This window comes from Lemur catta, chromosome 12 (genome assembly GCF_020740605.2).
Source record: "Lemur catta isolate mLemCat1 chromosome 12, mLemCat1.pri, whole genome shotgun sequence".
NCBI lineage: Eukaryota > Metazoa > Chordata > Mammalia > Primates > Lemuridae > Lemur > Lemur catta.
Window position 1 is genome coordinate 50,104,103 of NC_059139.1, and position 27,038 is coordinate 50,131,140.

The following is a 27,038-nucleotide window of genomic DNA, read 5'->3' on the forward strand; positions in this document are numbered from 1 at the left end:
GTAATTTTAGTCCTTTTAAATCAGGACAAAGATGGGAATCTCTTAAAATAACAGATAAAGAAAATAAATAGTGCAAGATTATCTTGGGTTGTAACTTGTGATTATTTTTTATTTCATCCTTAAATTGCCTATATTTTCTATGGCAGACTCTAATTTGTGTTAACTTTAAAACTTTTTGGTATTAACAGAAATAGTAACAAAAACAAAACATGCAAATTACTGGTTGCTTTACAAAGCTTAGGGGTTTTAGAAGCTATTATGTATCATGACTTAAACTGAGGATAACAGTAAGGACAGCTTATTTTTATGACAAATCACCTTGTGATGTAGGTTTCATTTAAATGTTAGAGTTGTGCACTTGGTTAATGTTGGAGATTTTTGAAAAGGACATCTAGTGTTCTTTTTATTATATTAGATAATTAAATATGAAATGTCCGATTTCGAATCAAAAGTTTAGTTTATATCTTAAACAAGAAGCAGTACAATTAATCAAAGTATGTGGCTAAACTGTCGACACAGTTTTGCCATCTTAACGGTAGCTTGCTTATGCCAGCAGCAAAGAAACCTGGAGGGTGAGTGGCAATGAAATTATGAAAGGCGGTTTCCACAGCTTGTTAATATTTGAATATTTTTCCTTGCAAAAGTGGTCCAAAACCTAGAAGAAGTGGTAGTCAGTTGGTGCAAGGTCTGGTAAATACGGCGGATGACAGGAATTTCCAAGTTCAATTTCTGTAGTTTGAGCAGCATTGTTTTTTGTGACATGTGGTCTTGCAAGAGGATTAGTCTGTCTCTGTTGACCAATCTCGGCTGCTTAATCACAAGCATCCTGATCATTTTTTCCAATTGGTTGCGGTAGACACCCACTGTAATCAATTGACCAGGTTTCATCAAACTGTAGTGGATAATACTAGCGCTGGACCACCAAAAAGACACCATTAGCTTTTTTTTTTTGGTGACTATTCGGTTTTAGAATGTGTTTTGGCACCTCATGTTTATCCAGCCATTGTGGCAAACACTTGCGATTGTCAAAAATAATCTGTTTTTCATCACACATAACAATACGGTGTAGAAATGGTTCGCTTTTATGTTGTGACAGCAAAAAGGGGCTTTGAGACTATTTCTCTTCTGATGCTTGTTTAATTCATGGGTAACCCATCTATCCAGGTTCTTTACCTTCCCCATTTGTTTCAAATGGTCCAATATTATTGGAATAGTAATGTCAAACCTTGCTGCTAATTCAGCAGTAGGTTGAGATGGATTCGCTTCCACTACAGCTTTCAGCTCATCATTATCTATCTTGGTCTCAGGTCACCCACATGGCTCATGTTCAAGATTAAAATCACCAGAATGGAACTTCTCAAACCATCGTGCTGCATTGGTTCCATGACAGAATTCATATTCGAAAAGAACATGAATTTTTGACTTACCCATGGTTTCACAAAAATTGCTCTAAAAAAATATGAAAGATAATCACAAGCCAAAACATGTGTTTGAAAGACTGAGGATGTACCTTCACATACACACACACACACACACACACACACACAAAAGTATCAAAGTGAAATGTCAAAGATATCAACTGTCAGACTTAATACTTAAGGAAATTGGGCATTCCATACTTAATAACCTAATATTTGTGCTAATTTTTTTTTAAGAGACAGGGTCTTGCTCTGTTGCTGAGGCTGCACTGAAGTGGCACAATCATAGCTCACTGCAGCCTCAAATTCCTGGGCTCAAATGATCCTCCTGCTTTAGCCTCCCCAGTAGCTAGGACTCGAGGAGTGTGCCACCATGCCCAGCTAAGTTTTTTATTTTTTTGTAGAGACAGGAGTCTTGCTGTGCTGCCCAGGCTGGTCTGCAGCTCCTGTCCTCAAGCAGTCCTCCTGCCTCAGCCTCCCAACATGTTGGGGTTACAGGCGTCAGCCACCACTCTGGACTGAGCTAATAGTTTTTAAAGTTATAATTAGTTTTCAAAGTCATGGGAGGCTAGCAAAGGGTGAATCCCTGGTCTCACAATGAACCTTTCCTCCCCCATGGATACACTGTAATATGTAGAGAATGATTGGGTTTGGTGGTACATACTATGATTCTGAACACTGGCCTGGGGATCTTAACCGCATTTAGAATTAGTTCATAAGAAAATGTTCTGTGAACTACATACTTATTCTCAGGTAGAAAAACCATGCTTAAAAGTTGTCTGCCTATAATATGAGCAAACTATTAAGATCTTTTAAAATTTGTTCACTTCTTGCTTGCCACATTTAGTGGTAATTGATATTTATTTCACTGTTTAATATATTAAAGGGACAATGATAGAAAACCCATTAATCTTGATGGAGAAACCACTGTGTATGATAACACAAACTTTGCACAAAAGTCTCAATAATTTACTAAAAATAGGGATATTTATGTGAGGGCTCTGTTCTCCAGCTCTTAGGATATTAATTTAATGGCTTGTTCTTCAATGGTCAAAGGCAGTTTAGCTTGTGGGTCAGTTGAACAGACATACAACTAAATATTTTTCTTTTTTATGTGACCAACCTTTTTCATGTCTGTAGACTTCAGTTCATTTAATATTGGGGCACCTAGCCCTATTAGTTACTCAATTTCTCATATTTTAAAAGAAATTTTGGTGATTTAGTATAATAGAATGCGAAAGTAAAGCCTCTCATGTGTAAATATTCAAACTCCAGTGTCAGTGTAGTCCCTGGTGGCTAATCCTCCAATCCCATTTTTCGTTACTTCTTTGCTAATGAGCATTTCTATTTATTTAATGAAGGTACTGGGTGATCTTGTATTTAGCTTTTGAAGGCATGAATTTATAGCTGGTTGGCAACATTTCTTCTAAGAAATATTATGTCTGATTATCCTTTTATTTTTAACAATAATATGAGATATTCATATGCCACACAATTCACCCATCTAAAGGGTACAGTTCAGTGGTTTTTAGTGTATTCACAGTAGTGCAGTCATTGGTACTATAAATTTAAGAACATTTTCATCTTTCCAAAAAGAAAACCCTTTCCCTTTATCAGTCACTTCACATTTTTCTCCTAACCTTTCCAGCCATAGGTGACCCCTGGTATACTTTCTGAACATTTCATATCAGTGGAGTCATACAATATGTGGTGTTCTATGACTGGCTTCTTTCATTTACCATAATGTATTTAAATTCATCCATGTTATAGCGTGTTTCAGGACTTCATTTCTTTTTATTGCCAAATAATATTGCATTGTATGGACATACTGCATTTTTTTTTGTTCATCCATTAGGTGATACAGATTTGTGTTTCTGCTTTTTGGCAGTTATGAATAGTGCCGCTGTGAATATTTGTGAACAAATTTTTTTGTGGGCATATGCCTTCATTTTCTTGCATATATAGGAGTGGAATTGCTAGGTCATATGGTAACTGCCAAATTATTTTCCAAAATGGTTGCATTCTTTTTTTTGTTTTGTTTTTTTGAGGCAGAGTCTCACTCTGTTGCCTGGGCTAGAGTGCCGTCCGTAGTGTTAGCCTAGCTCACAGCAACCTCAAACTCCTGGGCTCAAGCGATCCTCCTGCCTCAGTCTCCCAAGTAGCTGGGACTACAGGCATGTGCCACCATGCCTGGCTAATTTTTTCTATATATATTTTTAGCTGTCCATATAATTTCTTTCTATTTTTAGTAGAGACAGGGTCTCACTCTTGCTCAGGCTGGTCTCGAACTCCTGAGCTCAAATGATCCACCCGCCTTGGCCTCCCAGAGCTCTAGGATTACAGGCATGAGCCACCGTGCCTGGCCAGTTGCACTCTTTTATATTACCTTCAGCAGAGTATGAGCATTTTAGTTTTTTCCATGTCTTTCCCAACACTAGTCTTTTTGATAATAGTCATCCTAGTAGGTGTGAATGGTATCTCATTTTGGTTTTGATTTGCATTTCCCTGATAGCTAATGATGTGAAACATCTTTTCATGTGCTTATTGGCCATTTGTCTGCATTGGACAAATGTTTATTCTGACCTTTTGCCCATTTTTAAATTGTGGTTTTTTTTAATAATTGAGTTATAAGAATTCTTTATATATTCTGGGCAAAAGTCACTTGTCACATACATGATTTGCAAAAATTTTCTCCAGTTCTGTGGATTATCTTTTTACTTTTTTAAAAAACATTTTAGGATTTTATTTTGTGGGGGATGGGAATCTTGCTATGTTGTCTAGGCTGGCCTCAAACAAATAATCCTCCCACCTCAGCTGGGAGGTGGCCAGGATTATAGGGGCCAGGAAGCACACCCAGCTTCTTTTTACTTTCTTGATGGTATTGTTTGTAGCATGAAAATTTTTAATTTTGATAGTCTTTTTTTGTTGTTACTTGTGTGTTTGCTGTCATATCTAATAAACCATGCCTAACTCAAGGTCATGAAGATTGAATCCTATGTTTTAAGAGTTTTGTAGTTTTAGTGTGTACATTTAGGGCTGTGATTCATTTTGAGTTAATTTTTGTAGTATATGGTGAGAGGTATCGGTCGTCTTTTTAAAGTTTATTTTGTCAAGTCTTTCTTAAGGATTTACTATCAATGTAAAGCATTTTCATACTATCTAAATGTTCAGTGCTGTGCCCTACTGATTGCTTTAGGAAATAATTTGGGTTCTTGCCATTGCTCTATCTTTAGACATTATCTTTTTTTGACTGTAGTTCAGTTGAAATATGTTTTCATGTAGTTTGTGTGGCTCAGATATGGTGCTATAAAATAGAACATGAAATACAGAAGTAGCAGGATCCCTTTACTGCGGTGATTTCTGATAGCATTTGCTTTCTAATTCTTTTGCCAGTGTACTGTCTAATTTCTATTGTTTTGGTTAGGTGATTAATTGTGACTTTGAGTGGATTTAATAGCATAATTTGAAGAACAAAGCATATTCTCAGTCCATTAACCATTATACTTAAAGTGGAGAATTTGCCAGTTTAATAGGTCTTTAGAATTACTTAAATTTTTTTGTAATTACTGTGACTGTATTAGAGATAAAGAGGACCAAACTCAGTTGTCTGCAAGAAATTGTTACCATTGAAGATAGAACAAGAGTTGGTTATTTATTTTGCAAACATTATAATATACGGAGCTACTAAAACCAGTCAGACACTATGATAGTCATTAAGGATACAAAGGTAAAGAGATGTCCCTGATGTCAAAGAATCTACACCTTCGTTGGGAGACATAGTATTAATTTGTGATAAATGCGTTCTTGCTAAAGAAACAGAAATAGCATGTTTTTCATATTGCAGAAGCAAAACTTCCTGAGAAGATGAGGCCTGAGCTATCTTGCCTCAGTTCCCCTAAATACAGAATCTGAGGCAGAAGGCATATGTGTTGTTGTAGTTCACTCACCTCATTTTATACGTAGGGACATTGAGACATAGAGGTTAATTTTGCTAAGTTCACTCAGGAATGACAGAATTTGGATTAGAACTATTCCATGGAAGGGCCATAATAAGGATAATGATGTGAGAAATTATTTCTCACAGCAGCTGCTAAAAGTGCTGCAAGCAGTATAAAAGTAAACAAAGAAAGGACCAGACTGCTCAATTTCTCTTTGACTGTAGACTAAGAAATGATATTTTCTGGAGAAACTAGAATTTCTTGCTTTCTGTATTGTTTAGTTTCCTTACATAGATCATTAATTATCTGGAGGAAATTTTTACCAAATTATATTCACAAATGATGTTTTGTTTCTGTGAACTAAAATAGAATGTTAAGCCCCAAGCCAACTGGGTGGACCCCTCTTGGCTGATGGAACCCCAGAAAAATCTTAAAGCTGAGCTGCTGTCCATGTGAAGGAAAGTCAGGCCTTATTTTGCTCCCTCCCTTTCGGAGTTACTCTTTGTAACAATAAGATACTAACTCATTAACAGGAATGAAGGCCATGCATGATGACGCTTAAACCACACCTGTAAGCCATCAATTTACTTAACAGATCACTGGAATTTTGATAAATGTTGGGTGGTTTGTTTCTGGTTAACAGACACCTTTATCTTAAGGTAAAACATCCAAGCCTTAAGACAGAACTTCATTCCTTTAACCAATTACAAATCAAAGATTCTTTAAATCCATGCATAACCTGTAAGCCCCTCACTTCAAGATGTCCCTCCATTTTGGGACAAACCAATGTACACCTTCAACGTATTGATTTATAATTTTATGTGTAATTCCTGTCTCCGTGAATGTATAAAACCAAACTGTCACCCAGCTACCTTGGGTACATTTTCTCAAGACCTCTTGAGGACATGTTTCCCCAAGCTGCAGTCACACACACTTGGCTCAGAATACACCTCTTTAAATTATTTTACAGAGTTTGGGTTTTTTCCCTTAACATTGCCAAAGAGTTCTTCCTCTAGAATCTATAGGGTATAGTAAGTAATGGACTTACTGTTTTTTTGAGGGGGCACATAATGATAATGTTAATGTGGACAAATAGTGCAATTTAAGGTGGTTTGTTTTACTTTCAAGTTGCACTGTCTTTCAGATGCCTCCTGTGCAATAAATCTGCTTGGGTATCATTGCTTTAGTTATGTTTCTAATTAACTGAAGACTGATTTGGGTCTATAAAAAATTAGTTTGTGAGTCTCTTTTAGGTTTGAGTAAGGTTGTTATGACTCTTGCCATGATCTTGAATTTTTCAGAATTGTGATTTGCTGAGTAATTCCTAGTGATTATTAAGCACTTTTTATAATGATTCATAAAAGTTTTGCTAAGTATGTTGTGGTCTTAGTGTCTTGCTGAGAGATTTTTAATAGCTTCTCCTAGTTCATTTCTTTCTTTTTTTTTTTTTTTAATGGGACATTTAGAAACTGTAGTACTGTTCCAGGTAAGTGAAATTTTCAATATTTATTAAATTCATATGATAGAAACTCTGAAAATCATAGAGTAGGGAAAAAATTTAACTGAGGGCAGGGCCTCAGCTTGGGACCTTTCTTGTTTAATCAAGTCACCTGGTTCTAGTGTATAATATTGATTGGACTAAGCAGAGCTACTGAAGAGTATTTTTAGTTTTGTGAAGCAACACAATGTTTAATTCATTGTTTTTCCTTTGAGGAAATATAGTTTTAAGCCTAAATTTGTTTATTACATTTTCCTCCAACAGCTCAGTCTTTGGATTTAGATTTGGATTTGAATCCTGACCATATCACTTATTAGCTTGTATGACTTTGGGCAAATTACTTAAATATCTATGAGCCAGTTTTCTCAACATTGAAAGAAAGTATATAGAACCTAAATCATAGAGCTCTTCTGAGGATTACATGAGATAAAGAGTCTGGTATGCTAACCTAGGTGAATTCTCTTTCTCTCTTTGAATCTAACTTGATGTGGACTTTTGCAGTTTTCCATAAGCTTCCTTGATAGAATTGTAAATATGCATTTTTCTTCTACATGTCTATATTATTTAAAAAAATAGTTTTTTAGAGATAAAGTCTCCCTTTGTCCCCCACGCTGGAGTATGGTGGTATTTAATAAGATTATAGCTCACTGCAGCCTCAACTCCTGGGCTCAAAGAATCCTCCCATTTCAGCCTCCTGAGTAGCTGGGACTATAGGTGTGTACAACCGTGCCTGGCAAAATTTTTTTTTTCTTTTTTTTGTAGAAACAGGGTCTTTCTGTGTTGCCCAGATTGGTCTCAAACTCCTGGGCTCAAGTCATCCTCCTGCCTCAGCCTCCCGAGTAGCTGGGATTACAGGTGCAAGTCACCATGTCTAACTAAATGTCTGATACATTTAAAATATTGCTTTCTAATATTTCATGTGAAAATGTGAAGAAAGTGATGGTGAAAGTCTGCTACTATGTTACATAAAATTACTGGACTGGGAAGCTCCTGATCCAGATCTCTTGTCATCCTTTGTAATTTTGAAAAACTTAGAGGAAATTTAAGTCTGGGTTTCTTGGTTTCCTTTTTACTAACAAATGAACTTGTATAAACGGATGAAAGTGAAAATTATAAGCCAGTCTTGAATGGGTTGTAATGCCTAGATCAGTACTGCCAAGTAGAAATATAATTTGTGCCATGTGTGTAATTTAAAATTTTCTTGTACCTGCATCAAAAAAGAAAAACTAGGTAAAATTGATTTTAATATATTTTATTTTACTCGATATATGAAGTCTTATTCCAACACATAATATAAAAATTATTGAGATATTTTACATTCTTTTGTGCTAAATTCAATATCGAGTATATTTCAAACTTTAAGCACATCTCAGTTGGACTAATTACATTTCAAGAGCTACTTGTGGCTAGTGGCCATCATATTGTACAGCACAAGTCTAAATGAATAAAATGTGTTACTACAACAGTAGATGGTTTTTGCACACTGTAGGGTGTGTGATAAAAGAATATTAATAGTAATTGCCAATCTAATGTTTGTCTTTATTCCTTAGCAGTGACTTATGTAGATGGTGAGAATTTACCCATCTTTGCAGTCTCTATTTCATAAATGATTTCACCAGTTATTATCCATTCCCTAATATTTAAACATTTTCAAAGGCCTAAAATATGTCCACTTCATAGTAAATCTGTAGGTATGACATGAGCAGATTTGTATTTTGAAAGCTCATTCTGATTCATTATGAAGATTTCAAAGAGGTCAGAAGGTAGGGAGGGAGTACAGTAAGGAGGCCATTGCAGTTTACACTGGAGAAATACTGGCAGCTTGAACTGGGGTGGAGGAGGATAAACGGAGAAGTGGACCAACAGAGGGTGAGACTGGGGGCCGATAGTAGCTTGAGGGTGAAATGTGGTTGAAGCAATGTTTTTTGTTCTTTTTGCTTGTGTGTATCTTGAAGATGATCAAGACTTGAAATGTGAGGTATCCTGCTGAGAGGAAGCACTTGAACATATGAGGGAAAAGGATAATTGATACGGTAATCCTGAGAAAAGGTGGGAAGAGATGAAGCTTAGATATGAAAAGTGTTTGTTTTTTGTTATTTTGGATACATTTTCTTAAGTTGGTGTAAACTTTTGAACTGCAGGGAATATCTAACACTAAGAAAAATAAAGGATAAATTAAAGACTAGAGTTATGTTTTTCCTCATTTTTTAAGTTGAAAGGGGAAGAAAAGGTGAAAGAGTTAAATTAAGCAGTGATTAATAACAGTTATGGATTAGTAAGTATGTTAGGGATAAGTATACCAGGGATCAGTAAATGTTGATACTTATTAAAATCTCTCATGAATTTTATTTAAATATACTCAGGGCAGTAAATTGTTAAATGAAATACAAAATGGCAAGGAGTATTGGTTCCATCTGTTTTGATTTTAAGGCATGGAGACGTGCTGAGGTTACTTCAGGTGATGGATATTTATTGTAAGGATTCCTGGGGGAGGGAAGGAAGCCCAACACAGTCTGCAATTGTAATGAAACAGTGGGAGTTAGTAAGGCATTTCCTCAACCCATACCTCCTTCTCCACTTTACCACCTCCTCACCTAAGTAGTGGAAGCCATTTTCAAATGAAATCTATGCTTATGAAACAAATAAAAGTTGAGCTTCACTAAATCAAGGAAAGACTGGGACCTGATCTCTGCCACCCTCCCTTCCTCCTTCTCCTCTCACGCTTCCTCCTCCTCTTTCCTTCAGGCTGAGCCCCTTCTGATGACCTATAGGACATTGTGAAAACGTGTAACACAGTCATTCCTTGCCAGTTACAATAGCAGTAACTATTTATTGGTCCCAGTTTTGCTTCGATGACTCATTGACAACTCTAGTACTTGCTGTCCCCCTCGGATGCTGTACCTGCTGCTCTCTGCTCCCTTTTCTGGTCAACTGCCTATAACTTAGCTTCTATTTGTCACTCTTTCTACCATGACTGTTGTCAGCTTTAATTACCAATTTTTATGTCTAATATTGTTTCCTCAAAAATAGGATCTAATGGATTGCTTAGTCATTATCCAATATTGAATCACTGCTGCTGGGGCCTGTCAAGCTTCCTCATGTCCAGTTCTAAGCATGGTTTTCTCTTAGTACTAGGACTGGAATTGGAATACAGGCAGTCAGCTTTCCAGCAAGACAATCTGTAGGGTAACATTTCTGAACTGCAATTGACTAGGGTAATCATCTATCAAATTTCCTCTATTTTAAAAATGAGAATATTGAGACCAAGAGAGTTTAGGTGACTTGCCTAAGGTCACAGAGTTGGTCATTGCCAGGAACTCAGTTTCTGATTCTTAAACTAGTGATCTTTCTACAACAGAACAAATACCCAAGATGTACAGGGTTTTGCACATTAATCTTTTTTTTTTTTTTTTTTTGAGACAGAGTCTTGGTTTGTTGCTAGAGTGAGTGCCGTGGCGTCAGCCTAGCTCACAGCAACCTCAAACTCCTGGGCTTAAGCGATCCTCCTGCCTCAGCCTCCCGGGTAGCTGGGACTACAGGCATACGCCACCATGCCCGGCTAATTTTTTTTCTATATATTTTTAGTTGGCCAGATAATTTCTTTCTATTTTTAGTAGAGACGGGGTCTCGCTCTTGCTCAGGCTGGTCTCGAACTCCTGACCTCGAGCGATCCACCCGCCTCGGCCTCCCAGAGTGCTAGGATTACAGGAGTGAGCCACCGCGCCCGGCCTGCACATTAATCTTTAAACCCAAACCTATTTTGTGTTAGCAGGTATTATAGTAAGTGGATACATAATATATGGTTGTACATAATTACCCTTATGGGTTTTTATGTTGTTAGACTACTATTTGGCTCAAAAATGATAAAGGTGCAGAGCAAAATAAGGAGATGGCGCTTGATTAGTCACATGAGATGTTCATTGAATCAATCTCCTAATTTTAGCTGCAGGTGAAAGTACTCTTTACCAGGTTGGATCTTCCAGGTCATATGCAGCAGTGATTGAGAAATGTCTAATTTAATGCACGGTGTAGGAGATCATTTGAAATACAACGAAGGTGCACTACTTTGAAAGGTTCTGTGAAGAAACTAAGATTAAAGATACAAAAAAACTAATTATGCTAGATGTAAAATTTTTACTTTCTTATTTGAAAAAACTTGTTTTCATAATGCATCTTGGTTTTTAATGAAATATGACTATGAAGTTAAGTGGTGTTACTAAAAGAGTTGGCAGAATAGCTTTGGCTTAAATAATGAAGTAAAGATGCAGCTTTAATGTCTATGCATAGTGAAATCCACATGATATTTAAATTAAATTCTGAAGAATGTCTTTACTTGCCACTTGAAAGTGAATGAAATACAGAAGCCTAGTCTGTTCCTCTAAGTCAATAAAATAAGACTATATAAGACTATTTTCCTTCTTAGAAACATAAATTCTTAGGTACCATCCCAGAACTACTGAATTAGAAACAAGGTATATTCAGAGTGAAGCTCATCAATCTGGAGTTCAGCAAGCCCTCAAGGTGATTGTAATGTGTGCTGAAGTTTGAAAACCACTGCCATACAGAAATCAAGTTATCAGTTGAAACAGTTTCATTTTGATTATGTTGAAGAGGAGGCATGACATTTTCCTGCCAAAGTTTTGGAATTATTAATAAAAAATTAATGAATATCTTATTAAAGTTGTTATTGTGGTGACCTCTATTTTTAGTATATCTGGTGGAAAGTGTGTATATAAGCATTGGAAAGTCCTGGTTTCATATTTTGTCTCAGACATACACTAATTGACCTTGAGGAATTTTCCTGACCTTGTTTAAGGCCACAGCTTCTTTCTCTGAAAAATGGAACTATGCAGTCTACCAGGAAGGATCACAGCAAGGATTGGAAATATAAGTAAATGCTGGTTACTTAGGAGGCATAAGAGATTAGGTTTTATTATTGAAATCTTCTTGATCTTGGTTATCCTCTCCCAGTTTGGAGGCTATGGCTTCCTCAACGCACTTTACAGTTACCAAAACTAATTTGAAACATTAATTATGTAATAATTCAGGGATAATAGTTTTTCACCTTCATAAATCTAGTCTCGCTGTCGGTGTATAGTGTATATACTCTACTGCTTTGCATCTAATACTACACTAGGAGAGATTCCAAATGGGCTGCAGGTGAACTCACTTCATTTGAGATAATGATTTTGTCAAATTGCCAGTTAACTTGTAGCCTGGATTAAACTTTTCTAGAATCTAAAAGGAAATAAGCACATTTCAGTTAGTGTAATTGAAAACAGAAAATTGGAAAAATGTTGGTACTAAGTTATACCTTATTATTTATTTTTTTAAGAATTTAAGGTGAATTTTAGGACACTTGAAATAAGTGGGTTATGTGTACTTACAAAATGGGAGTTGGGACTCGTACTTCTGTGGCATTGATAGAATGACATTGATGGCATGAAGGTTGGCTAAGCAGGATGCATCTTTCTGACCCGACATTCTATCTCCCTCTTTTTTTCTTTTTGAATTATTTTGGTATGTAATTATGAAAACGTTTTCATCATTCCAAAATAAAGACTATCAAACAAGATACGTTAGAGAAGTCTAGTTTCCAAGCCTGTCCTCTCTTTAGTGTTCCCTTCCTCCCCTTATAGGTAATCATTTTTATTAGTTTTTGGCTTATTCTTCCTTTTTAAAAAATATAAATAAATACACATTCGTGTTTATCTTTCTTCTTCCATAAAAATTTAACATCATTTATACTGTCCTATACCTTTTCTCACTTAGCCCATAGCAGTGTATGTATCTCCTTATACTGTTTTATAACTGTATAATACTCAGCTGCATAGGACTTTGTCATGTAGGTTACCATAGTTTATTCAGCAATCTTGTATTGGTAGCCATTTAGGTTGCTTAGAGGCTATTACAAATAATATTTTGCCAGTATATCTCTGGAATAGACTCCTACAAGTCAGTCTGTGGGTCAAAGGAAAAATGCAGATAAAATTTTGCCGGCTATTGCCAACTTCCCCTCCATAAAGATTGTAACATTTTTATTCCCATTAGCGATGTTTTAGAATCTCTGCTTCCTTGTAGTTTTGTCAACAGGGTATGTCAGATTTTGGATTTTTTGCTAATCTGATAGATGAGAAATGATTACATCAGTGTATTTTAATTAGTATTTCTCTTATGAATGAGACTAAACATCTTTTCATTTATGTTTTTTTTTTTTTTTTTTGAGACATAGTCTCGCTGTGTTGTCCTGGGTGGACTGCAGTGGCATCATTGTAGCTCACTACAACCTCCAGCTCCTGGGTTCAAGCCGGACTTGCCTCAGCCTCCCAAGTAGCTGGAGCTACAAGTGTGCCCTACCAAACTCAGCTGATTTTTCTATTTTTTTGTAGAGACAGCATCTTGCTCTTGCTCAGGCTGGTCTCCAACACCTGAGCTAAAGTGATCCTCCTGCCTTGGCCTCCCAAAGTGCTAGGATTACAGGCATGAGTCATTGTGGCTGGTCCATTTACACTTTTTGAATTATCTTTATATTTATGCTCATTTTTTCAGGAACTATTTCTTGGTTACTACTGCAGTTACTTATTTTGAAGAATTCTTGTGTATTTCTCCCTAGGGGTGGTAATACTCTTTGAAAAAACAGAATATCACCAGGATGTATGATTTAGAAAAAAAGAGACCTGTTTCTTGATTTAAAGAGCTCACAAATAATTTGGGGAAAAAAGACTTGCATGAAGATTCGGTGAAATAAATGCTAGTGGAGGTAAATACCAATTTGCTGTGGAGCACTGAGTGTGGAGTAGAGTGACTTGGGTAGGGGAAAGATATCAGGAAGACCATTTCTTAGCACATGAAGTCATATTTGGACTGAGTCTCTCAGGAAAAGGAGGAGATTGCCAGGCCGACCCTGCTGAGAAGAGTGCTCCAGCTAGAGGAAGCAATGCAGGGGAAGAGTATGGTGTCTGAGAACTCACTGGTTACTGATTTTGTGGGTAGTGGTGCAGGTGGTCATTGAGACTACAGCTGGACCATCTGGATTTGAAGAAGGTCTCTGCTTGTGGCCCTTCTAAATTAGGTTAACTTCAGCAATGCCAAGGTGAAAAATTTGATTAAAACATTCATGTTTCTGTTTTCTCAATTTTCTCCCTGAGGCATGCCTCTCCTGTTGATGATCTTCCTGCTCCTCACACTTTTGGGTAAACTTGGGAGGGGAACCCTGGGGAGTAAGTAGAGTGATTTTATTCCCTCCTTCCCGTTTTATTCTTGAGCAAGGCTAAATAAAGCCTTTATGTTTCATCTTGGTCATATTTTTACTATTTGGTTAAGGATCTGTTGTATGAGTTGATCAGGCTGGAATGATAGGCAGGGACCAGGCTAGATGGTCAAAAGACTTGTATCGCATTTTGAGGAATTTGTGCTTTATAGTTTGTGGACAGCCTCTAAAAATCTGAAATGGATGAGGGACAGAGGAAAGAGGTTGGAGGAGGGGAATGACAAGATTAGTTTTGCAGAAGTAGTTATCACCTGGGAACTTGTTAGAACTACGGATCTTCAGGCCCCACCTCAAACCTACTGAATGAGAAACTCAGGGGGTTGGATGCAGCAATCTGTGTTTTGAATCTGATGTACACTAAAGTTCGAGATAGAAAATAGGTCAATTAAGCTATAATCACAGTTTGAAAAATGCTTTTCACATGAATTATATAGTTGATTTTTATTGAGATGTTCATATTTATTCATTTGATGCTCGCAATCTAGGATTTGGGGATTTGATTATTCTTATGAAAGCCTAATATTAGATTTGAAAACCTAGGGTAGCGTGGTCATATATTATACATGGAAAAGGGGAGGCAGTCTAGGATCGTGTAGAAAAATAAACTACACTTAGATACAGGTATTGGAGTAGAATAAAACAAGAGGTGTTTAATCTTAATTGTTCTAGATGCTGGCTGTATATGACACTGATTTGTAATGTAGTACAAAATCTAAGTAGGGAAAATTGATTGAAGATGTTATAAAAAAGGGGAACATGAACTCTTTGTGGCGTCCAAAGGAAAGGATGGTGGGTTTACCCAAGATTTAAGATGCTCTTGTTCATTTGTTCCATACAGCTATTAAGAGGTGGTCTACTTTTGATCTTTATATAATAGTTAGCAGCTGATTTGCATCTAACCCAGTTTTTGTTTTTCTTTGAGGATGTGAGGGTTATGCGTTTAAATTTCACCTTTGTTGAAAATGGGACTTAGTAAATCTGGTAATTATCTTTATTTTCCTGTTAGCTTTGCTGGGTGATCAAAAGTACAGATAAGGCAAATGCTTTGTAAATGTCAAAATTATGTCTTAAAGGATAAATAATATTTTTTTCTCCTTTGAATTTTATTTCAGGATCCATCAGTTACACAGGTGACAAGAAATGTTCCACCAGGACTTGATGAATATAATCCATTCTCGGATTCTAGAACAGTAAGATTATTCCTAATTGAAATACTTTTAAATGTTTAAATTGAAATTAAATAGGGGTTATATTTCAGTTATGGCTTGTAATTTAGTTGATTAAACTTATGTAAAATAAGCTGTTAATTTTTCTTTTAACATGAGGGAATATCAGTAGTGTTTGAAAATTACTAGCCGGGCGCGGTGCCTCACGCCTGTAATCCTAGCCCTCTGGGAGGCCGAGGCGGGTGGATCACTCGAGGTCAGGAGTTCGAGACCAGCCTGAGCAAGACCCCGTCTCTACTAAAAATAGAAAGAAATTAGCTGGCCAACTAAAAATATATAGAAAAAAAATTAGCCGGGCATGGTGGCGCATGCCTGTAGTCCCAGCTACTCGGGAGGCTGAGGCAGGAGGATCGCTTAAGCCCAGGAGTTTGAGGTTGCTGTGAGCTAGGCTGACGCCACGGCACTCACTCTAGCCAGGGCAACAAAGCGAGACTCTGTCTCAAAAAAAAAAAAAAAAAAAAAAAAAATTACCATGATGCTCCTAGTGAAATACCTTAAATTTTCTTTTATGTTCTACAAATTAAATCATGATAATCTCTCTAATGTGTAAACCTTTCTACAGTACTTGAAATACTAGGAATTAGAGAAATATTTCTTCATATATATGTTGTCTACCTGGTAATGTGGGGTGATGTTTTCTTACAGTGGAAACCACGTCTAGAATTGTACCATGAATGTTTGTTTATATGATTGACATTTTAATTAGGTTGTTCTGAATAGTACTGGCTTTCTGCTCTGGTAGACTAGAACCTCTGGAACTTTACCCAGTCTAGGAAGGCATACTCTTCCCATCAAAATTTAGTCTTGATTTATAAAATGTAGGAGTATGAAGAAAATCCTTATAGAACAGTGGTTTGCTATCCTGGATGCATATTAGTAAGGATCTACCTAGGGAACTTTATCACATTAAGCATTATGGCCCTAATCTCTTTATTATAGTTAGGGCAGGTTTGTTTGTTTGTTTGTTCCTTTTTTTTTTTTTTTTTTTGAGACAGGGTCTTGCTCTGTTGCCTGAGCTAGAGTGCAGTTGCATCATCACAGCCCACTGCTATCTCAAACACTGGGCTAAAGCAATGCTCCTGCTTCAGCCTCCCCAGTAGCTGGGACTACAGGCTTGTGCCACCATGTCTGGCTAAGTTTTTTATTTTCTGTGGAGATGGGGTCTCATTCACTATGTTGCCCAGGTTGGTCTTGAACTCTTGGCCTCAAGCAATCCTCTTGCCTCTGCCTTTGAAATTGCTGAGATTACAGGCTTGAGCCATCATGGCTCTCCTGCTGTTTTTTTTTTCCCCTTCTAAAAAAGCTCTTTGTGATACCAAACCCGGCTTGTTCTGCCTGTGGCACAGTATGCCAATTACTGAAATGATGAGTTTTGTAGCAGAGAAAGAGTCTAATTTATAAGCTAGCCAGAGAAGGAAGAACAGAACTCAAAATCTGCCTCCTTAAAGATGGAGTTTAGGGATATTTATGAGATAAAGAAACAGGGTGGTCTAAGGTGTGGGGAAAGGTGATTGGGGGTGAGGAAAAGTGAGGTAATCGGTGATCTGCACAAATATAGTCAGACTTCATGGCTCTACGTAGAACCATGCTCTGTGAAGTGCGGCTTCAAAAAAAAGCAAGACTTTTTGATACACAAAAACAGAACTGCCAACTTTATTTAATATTTAAAAGTAAATGACAAAAATAAGATCCAATTTTTATCCTTCTAAAATGCTGTATCAGGTTTGGATGACTGGGATAGTCTCCTCTTCTTTGGATGGTTTGCATTCATCTCACTAGGAAAACAACGCTCTGATCTCTTGCTCCTTTTCATCGTCTTCCTAATGTCTTCCATTGCTGTCCCTAAAATTCACAGGATGTATGTTTAGAACGTGGAGGCATTAGCATGATCTGAGGGTGGAGTTTTTTAGCTTGACATCAAAAGGTCACCCACTGGACATTCATGCAGGCCCAGTTGAAGGGTCAGTGGTCTCAGTTGGTTTGAACTGAACACAAGCTGACCCCTGAAAAACAACTTAAGCCACTATTACTATGGTGACCTATATGTCAGAGATGTTATCTATAAATAAGCTACTGGAAGTTTAGTTGCTTAGCTATACGTGACTTTTAGCTATTAATATATAGGTTTTAAGATCAACTAGAAGCAAGTTACTAAAAGCAACTAAGGCAGGTTAAGTTTGGGGGAGCCTAATGAGGTTAGCCCCCAGTTTCATTTTGATGATTTTATTGTGAACCGGACTTGAAAACTCTTGGGGTAGATTCTATTGAGAATTCTCCCTAAAATTTCTCTGGCAAATAATTTCATCTCCAATATTTGGGTCTTTTTTCCCCAGTTTTTGTTTTTAATAATTATGAGTACATAATTATATTAATATATATATTAATTAATAGTACATAATAGTTATATTTATAGGGTACATGTGATGTTTTGATACTGGCATACAATGTGTAATAAATCAGGTAATTGGGGTATATCACCTTAAGCATTTATCATTTCTTTGTGTTAGGAACATTCCAATTCCACTTTTTTAGTTATTTTAAAGTATACCCTAACTTACTGTTGAATATAGTCATTTTGTCATGCTATCAAATATTCATTCTATCTATCTAACTATATTGTATGTATTATTGTATGCATTATACGTATTAACCATCCCTACTTTATGCCTCCCTCCCCACTATTTTTCTCAGCCTCTGGTAACCATCATTGTACTCTCTGTCTCCATGAGATCAATTGTTTTAATATTTAGCTCTCACATTTGAGTGAGAAAATGCAAAATTTATCTTTCTGTGCTTGGCTTATTTCACTTAACATAATATTCTCAAGTTCCATCCATGTTGTTGGAAATGACAGGGTTTTATACTTTTTTATGGCTGACTAATATCCATTGTATATATGCCACAATTTCTTTATCCATTCATCCACTGATGGACACTTAGGTTGATTCTAAATCTTGGCTGTTGTGAATAGTGCTACAATAAACATGGGAGTGCAGATATCTTTTCAATATACTAATTTCCTTTCTTTTGAATATATACCTAGCAGTGGGATTGCTGGGTGCTGTGGAAGTTCTATTTTTAGTTTTTTGAGGGACCTCCATATTGTTCTCTATAGTGGTTACACTAATTTATATTCCCACTAACAGTGTATAAGAGTTCACCTTTTTCCACATCCTCACCAGCATTTCTTATTGCCTGTCCTTTAGTAAAAACCATTTAACTAGGGTAAGATGACAATCTTGTTTTAGTTTGATTTGCATTTCTCTGATGACTAATGATGACTAATGATGTTGAACATTTTTTCATACACGTGTTGGCCATTTGTATGTCTTTTGATAAATGTCTATTTGGATCTTTTGACCATTTTTAAGTCAGATTATTTGATTTTTGTTTTCTATTGAGTTGTTTGAGCTCCTTATATATTCTAGTTATTACTCCTTCATCACATGTGTTGTTTTCTCCCATTTTGTGTGTTGTCTCCTCATTTTGTTGATTGTTTCCTTTGCTATGCAGAAGCTTTTTAGCTTGATGTGATCCCATTTGTCTAATTTTGCTTTACTTGCCTGTGCTTTTGTGGTATTACTCAAGAAGTCCTTGACCAGACCAATGTTCTGAAGTGTTTCACCAGTGTTTTCTTTCAGTAGTTTCATAGTTTCGGGTCTTAGATTTAGATCTTTTATCCATTTTAATTTGATTTTTTTTTTTTTTTTTTTGAGACAGAGTCTCACTCTCTTGCCTGGGCTAGAGTGCTATGGCATCAGCCTAGCTCACAGAAAGCTCAAACTCCTGGGCTCAAGCGATCCTCCTGCCTCAGCCTCCCGGGTAGCTGGGACTACAGGCATGCACCACCATGCCCGGCTAATTTTTTCTGTTTTTAGTAGTTTGTCTAATTTCTTTCTATTTTTAGTAGAGACGGGGTCTCACTCTTGCTCAGGCTGGTCTTGAACTCCTGAGCTCAAGCAATCCTCCCTCCTTGGCCTCCCAGAGTGCTAGGATTACAGGCGTCAGCCACCATGCCCAGCCATTCTAATTTGATTTTTTTTTTTTTTTTTTTTTTGAGACAGAGTCTCGCTGTGTTGCCTGAGCTAGAGTGAGTGCTGTGGCATCAGCCTAGCTCACAGCAACCTCAAACTCCTGGGCTTAAGCGATCCTACTGCCTCAGCCTCCTCAGTAGCTGGGACTACAGGCATGTGCCACCACGCCCGGCTAATTTTTTCTATATATATTTTTGGTTGGCCAGATAATTTCTTTCTAGTTTTAGTAGAGACGGGGTCTCGCTCTTGCTGGTCTCGAACTCCTGACCTCGAGCGATCCACCCGTCTCGGCCTCCCAAAGTGCTAGGATTACAGGTGTGAGCCACCGCACCCGGCCTGATTTTTTCATATGGTGAGAGTTAGGGGTCTAGTTTCATTCTTCTGCATATGGATATCTAGTTTTCCCAGCACCATTTATTGTAGAGACTTTCCTTTCCCCAGTGTGTGTTCTTGGCACTTTTGTCAAAATGAGTTCACTATAGATGTGTGGATTTATTTCTGAGTTCTCTATTCTGTTGCATTGGTCTATGTGTGGTGTCTGTTTTTATGCCAGTACCATGGTGTTTTGGTTAATACAGCTCTGTCATATAATTTGAAGTCAGGTAATGTGATTCCACCAGTTTTGTTCTTTTTGCTCAGGATAGTTTTGGCTATTCTGGTTTTCTTGTGGCCCTGTGTACATTAGGATTATTTTTTCTGTTTCTGTGAAGAAAGTCATATTTTGATGGGGATTTTATTGAATCTGTAGATTGCTTTGGGTAGTGTGGGCATTTAAAAAATATTGATTCTTCCAATCCATGAGCATGGAATATCTTTCTATTTTTTTGTGTCCTCTTCAGTTTATTTCATCAATATTTTATAGTTTTCACTGTAGAGATCTTTCACTTTTTTGGTTAAGTTTATTCCTAGGTGTTTTATTTTAGTTGTAGCTATTGTAAGTGGGCTTACTTTCTTGGTTTCTTTTTTAGATTGTTTGCTGTTGGCATATAGAAATGCTACTGATTGTTGTATGTTGATTTTTTTTTTTGTATCCTGCAACTTTACTGAATTTGTTTATCAGGTCTAATAGTTTTTTGGTAGAGTTTTTAGCTTTCTCTAAATACAAGATCATGTGGTCTGCAAATAAGGATAATTTGACTTCTTTCTTTTCAGTTTGGATGCCCTTTGTTTCTTTCTCTTGTCTGATTGCTCTAGCTGGAACTTCCAGTACTATGTTGAATAACAGTGGTGAAAGTGGGCATCCTTATCTGTTAAAGTGAAATTTAAAAGTTCAAGCTTAGGCCGGGCGGAGTGGCTCACGCCTGTAATCCCAGCCCTCTGGGAGGCCGAGGCGGGTGGATCGCTCGAGGTCAGGAGCTCGAGACCAGCCTGAGCGAGACCCCATCTCTACTAAAAATAGAAAGAAATTATCAGGCCAACTAAAATATATATAGAAAAAAAAATTAGCCGGGCGTGGTGGCACATGCCTGTAGTCCCAGCTACTCGGGAGGCTGAGGCAGTAGGATTGCTTGAGCCCAGGAGTTTGAGGTTGCTGTGAGCTAGGCTGACGCCACGGCACTCACTCTAGCCCGGGCAACAAAGCAAGACTCTGTCTCAAAAAAAAAAAAAAAAAAAAAAAAGTTCAAGCTTATTTTAATGCTTTCCCTTTTGGACTTTTTTTTTTTTTTTTTTTTTTTTACTCACAACAATTCTGACACCAAATGTATGGGTTTTTTCCCCTCACTCCACCCAGTTCTCCAACTCTCTGGACACCAACTAGATTTCCTACAATTCAAATCAATTCTGATGTTACCTAACCAGACTAGCACAGCTCCTGTGGGTTTGAGGGCTCAGTACAAGACTACCCCCACTTCAGATGCCAGTCACAAGTCCGATGTTGCTACCTGTACTTCTGACTGGCTATAAATTGGGTATTCTATGACTCTCCTACTCAGGTTTGATAATTTTACAGAATGGTTCACAGAACTCAGGAAAACAGTTTACTTACTATTAGCAGTTTATTATAAAGGATACAACTCAGGAACAGTCAAATGGAAGAGATGCATAGGGCAAAGTATCAGAGTGTTGCGGGGGAAGGAGATGCAGAGCCTACCATGCCCTTTCTGGACATACCACACTCCGGGCACGTCAGTGTGTTTGCCAACCTGGAAGCTGTTTTTATGGAGGTTTCATTACATAGGTATGACTGAATAAATCACGAACATTGGTGATGAACTCAATCTTCAATCCCTCTCTTCCTGAGAAGGAGAGAAAGCAGGCTGAAGATTCCAACTCTCTAAATATGTCTAGGTTTTTCTCGCTGACTGAGAACATCCTGAAACTATCTAGGGGCCCCTTGGCCTGCAGATACCTCATTAGCATACAATAGAATCATCTCTCTGGAGATTCTAAAGGTTTTAGGAGCCCAATCTCAGGCACTGGGGACAAAGACCAAATATATACTTCTTACTATCACTGTTTTGTACAAAGCTCTTCCTAAAATTGAGTTAATTATCTTGAAGAAATCTCCAAGCAAAAACATAATCTTTTATGATTATTTTCTAGGCTATGATAAAACAAATCAAGAAAAGGTGATCCACCAATGAGGAAAATTATACTGATATGTAAATCTAAGCACACAATTAAAGAACTTGAATATCTTTCAGAGGATGACTAACACTTCAGGAGCCAATAAGGTTTAAAACTAGGGCCCTATAAGTGTGATGTCTAACTAGAAATCAATAATAAGAGTGTTACCAAAAGCTTGGTACCTGTCCTTGAGGCTGAAGAATGTGAACAAGTGATTGGAGGAGAAGGAGGGAGACGTTTATTACTTTGTTGGCAAAGGAGGAAAAAATGGTAGACCTTCTGATCTCAAAATCCAAATTTCCTGAACATAAGCAGAAATACAGAGCTTTTTAAGGGAGGGCCCCTCAGTTCTAGGCTATTGTAGTTAACTATTTTAATTGTCCCATTTCTGCCAAAGACCTGGGGGGCTGGCACTGCTTGGGATGGCTGAGTTATCTCTTTTGACAAAGAACTTAACCTGTTTCAGGGATGCAGGCCAGGCTGCAGTTCCCAAAAAGAGTAGAGGAAGTTTTTTTTTTTTCTTTTTTTTTTTTTTTTTTATTTCAGCTCATCATGGGGGTACATAAGTTTAGGTTATATACATTTTCCATGTCCCACCCATCCCCCTGAGTCAGAATCCCAAGCGCGTCCGTTCTCATTCTCCAGACAGTGCACCTGGCACTCATCATGTAGTCATACCTCCATCCCCTCACCCCCCCCCACCTCCCCGGGTCTGCACCTTCAAGCATGACCATTCCCCAGAGGGTGTGCAACGTACTCATCATGTAGGCATACACTCACCCCCTCCCCCCACCCCCCATCCCAGTCTGATATCCAATTGGTATCCTTCCCTGATGTACATTTAGGTGATGATCAGGGAAACCAGTTTTCTGGTGAGTACATGTGATGCTTGTTTTTCCATTCTTTGGATACTTAGTATAATGGGTTCCAGCTCTCTCCAGGAGAACCAAAGAGATGTCGTATCATCGTTATTTCTTATAGCTGAGTAGTACTCCATGGTATACATATACCACAGTTTACTAATCCATTCGTGGATCGATGGGCACTTGGGTTGTTTCCACATCCTTGCGATTGTAAATTGTGCTGCTATAAACATTCGGGTACAGGTGTCTTTGTTAAAGAATGACTTTTGTTCTTCTGGGTATATGCCCAATAATGGGATTGCTGGATCAAATGGTAGGTCTACTTGAATCTGTTTAAGGTATCTCCATATTGCTTTCCATAGGGGTTGCACTAGTTTGCATTCCCACCAGCAGTGTATGAGTGTTCCTGTCTCTCCGCATCCACGCCAACATGTGTTGTTTTGGGATTTTTTGATAAAGGCCATTCTCACCGGAGTTAAGTGGTATCTCATTGTGGTTTTGATTTGCATTTCCCTGATGATTAGGGATGTTGAGCATTTTTTGATATGTTTTTTGGCCATTCTTATGTCTTCTTTTGAAAAATTTCTATTCATGTCCTTTGCCCATTTTTTGATAGGATTGTTTGATTTTTTCTTGCTGATTTTCCTGAGTTCTAAATAGATTCTTGTTATCAGTCTTTTATCTGATGTGTAGTATGCGAAAATTTTTTCCCATTCTGTAGGCTGTCTGTTTATTTTCATGACTGTTTCTTTGGCTGTGCAGAAGCTTTTTAATTTAATCAGGTCCCAGTCGTTTATTTTTGTTGTTGCTGCGATTGCCTTAGGGGTTTTCTTCATAAATTCTTTGCCTAGACCAATGTCTGTAAGAGTCTTTCCTACATTTTCTTCTAGAATTCTAATTGTTTCCCATTTAAGGTTTAAATCTGTTACCCACCGTGATTTGATTTTTGAGAGAGGTGAAATCTGTGGGTCCTGTTTCAGTCTTCTACATGTGGCTATGTAATTAACCACGTAAATAGAAGCAAAAATAAAGACCATATGATCCTCTCAATAGATGCAGAAAAAGCATTTGACAAAATTCAACACCCTTTTATGATAAAAACACTTAACAACATAGGCATAAATGGGACCTACCTAAAAATAATACAAGCCATATATGACAAACCCACAGCCAACATCATACTGAATGGGGAAAAACTGAAAGCATTCCCACTCAGAACTGGAACCAGACAAGGCTGCCCACTGTCCCCATTACTTTTCAACATAGTATTGGAAGTCCTTGCGAGAGCTATCAGACAAGAGAGCAGAATCAAAGGTGTCCAAATAGGGACAGAAGAGATCAAACTCTCACTCTTCGCTGATGACATGATGTTGTATCTGGAAAACCCCAAGGACTCAACCAAGAGACTCCTGGAATTAATTAACGAATTCAGTAATGTCTCAGGTTACAAAGTCAATACACACAAATCAGAGGCATTCATATATGCCAATACCATTCAATCGGAGAACCAAATTAAGGACTCAATACCTTTCAAAATAGCAACAAAGAAAATAAAATATCTAGGAATATATTTAACTAAAGAGGTAAAGGACCTCTATAAAGAGAACTATGAAACGCTAAGGAAGGAAATTGCAGAACACGTAAATAAGTGGAAATCCATACCATGCTCATGGATTGGAAGAATTAACATCGTTAAAATGTCTATACTACCCAAAGTAATCTATAGATTCAATGCAATTCCTATTAAAATACCAACATCATTTTTCACAGATTTAGAAAAAATAATTATACACTTTGTATGGAATCAGAGAAGACCCCGTATAGCAAAAGCAATCTTAAGCAATAAAAACAAAATGGGAGGTATTGATTTGCCAGACTTCAAACTATACTACAAAGCTGTGGTTCTTAAAACTGCTTGGTATTGGCACAAGGGCAGGGACACAGACCAGTGGAACAGAACAGAAAACCCAAATATAAAACCATCCTCATATAACCATCTAATCTTTGACAAAATAGACAAAAACATAGTCTGGGGACAAGAGTCCCTATTCAATAAATGGTGCTGGGAAAACTAGAGGAAGTTTTAAAGAGACAGAAAACATGTTTTGCCTTTTTTTTTCCCCTTCCCTACTCTCAATTTTACGTTTCCATATCTATGGGAAGAGGGGCAGCTACTCTGTTACAGTAGTTGTTGAAAGGGAGAAAAGGAAGAGCTAGCAAATTGTTTTCCGCTATCTGTAGTTCTTTTAACGTGATTTCTAGGTGTGGAGATAGGAACAAGACTTTTTAAAGTTTGCTGGTAAAGAATGAAAAGAGATTTTTATATAATTGCTTGGAAAACTTTACTATCAAGAAATGGGTTTAAACTTTTTATAGTAGCAGCGTCAGATTACTCTTATCAGTATTAGTATTCTTTATCAACTTGTCTACTTTGCACCATGTGTTATGAGTTGAATTCTCATAACATTCTAAATGGATATTTTAAATATTCATTTTACTAATAAAGAATCTGAGACACAGATTGTCCATCTAGTAAGTGGCAGAACTGGTTTATTAATTGATGCTTTCTGTAAAGCTTTTGCCTTTTGCATTTTGCTAGTGCTGTCTTTAGAGATGGATGCCTAAGAAATAGAAGATACAGTTCTGGTATTTGACAAATTTCTCAATTGGGATTTTAAAAATTTACACAGTCACAAAGAAGATATAACGAGGACAATAAAACATAAAAGTGTAAATCATGGTTATTAATGTTGAGATTCTGTAGTCGCAGAAAAGTTTTTTGAAAATGAGTTGTCTTTAGGAGGGAACTAGGCAATAATGAGAAGCCAATTTACAGTGAAACACTTCTCTTAGATTTGATGATCAGTGATACAGTGTCAGAATCAGGAAAATTGTTATAAGAGAATTTGGTGCTTTTTCCATCGCACTTTTTTCATGATGTAAAATGTTGAAATATTAAAATTAAATATTCCTTTATCTCCTGTGTAATACAATTTCAGGAATTTGTCCATTTTTGTGGCTGTGACTATTTTCCAAAGTAGATTAGATGTACTTGGATAATTGATTTAAGTGGTATGTTAGACCTCAGTCCAAATACTGTTTTAGTTGATTGGTGGTATTGATGTTTACTTTATAAAAGTATTTGTGAAAATGTAGCTTCTGGATTATTGCATAAGGGTATGGTGAGCTGCTTGAGGTCAAGATGGAAGATCTTCCAACAGCATGTCTGAGTGTGTAACCTTGCTAAGATTTAGAAAGTTCCTGTCCTGTTCTTTTTTTGTTAAAATGAAGTTTCCTTGTATGCTTAATTTTCTATTTTAAGAGAAACTTTATGGTATTTAAGGAAGGCTATAGTAGGAAAAATTTGAATAATTTTATAATTTACATATTAATTCTCTATATTATACATTCAGAGAAAGGAGTTGTCACAAGACATCTTATGATATAGACTAAGTCAGACTGTTGACCGTGTCATAGAAGGCTATTGAGCACTTGAAATGTGTCTAGTCGGAATCGAGGTGTGATATAAATGGAAGGTAGTCTTGAGTTATGAGATAATTTTTGAATTCAAAATGCATCTTCCTACTGATTTTGTTGTGCCTGGTGGGTAGTTTCCTGGCTTACCCTCTACAAGCTAATGTATAAATTGCTAGTGTAATTATCTTATCCTTGAGGACTGATATGTATTTATGGGGAATGTTTTTCTTTTTAATTAGGTAACAGTTTAAAGTGTCTATTACAGCTTGATTTCCTCTAGTTTTAGCCACTTCTGATGGCATTCATAGCATCCTATAGGATTTCTTCTGGTGGGTATTGAAGGATAGGGAGGGAGACACCTGTATGTGGAAGAAGTACAGTGCTATGGATACAAATCCATAAGGACATTTTTCAGGGCCTGTCATGTTTCTTTTCTTAAGGGATTGTCTTCCTGGTTCCTTTTCTGTTCTGCTAGGTGCTGCTTTATATGATTCTTTCACAAACAGCAGCAAGATCTATATCTTATAGCAGAAAGAAGAAACACTGGAAGAAAATTCCAAGTACTGGCAACTTGACGCGACATGCCCAGGCGGTCATCTCTTACCATAAGGGACATGGGTAATTGGACATTGAAAGAAAGAACTGCCTCTAACATAATTCAGGACATAAAGTAGACTGAGTGTTGAAAGACCTGCATTTTAACTTAGGCTCTACTGCTAATTAGTTGATAACTTTAAAAGGCAAAC

At 37.1% G+C, this 27,038-nt stretch overlaps 1 protein-coding gene across 1 annotated transcript in view; it reads left to right on the forward strand.

Annotated features, from left to right (window-relative positions):
• Positions 1–27,038, forward strand: part of SCAMP1 (secretory carrier membrane protein 1) — an 80,581-nt gene that overhangs the window by 10,629 nt on the left and 42,914 nt on the right. The window contains exon 2 of the mRNA XM_045565638.1: positions 15,237–15,314. Coding sequence (XP_045421594.1) covers positions 15,237–15,314 — 78 coding nt within the window. The remainder of the gene's footprint in view (positions 1–15,236; positions 15,315–27,038) is intronic.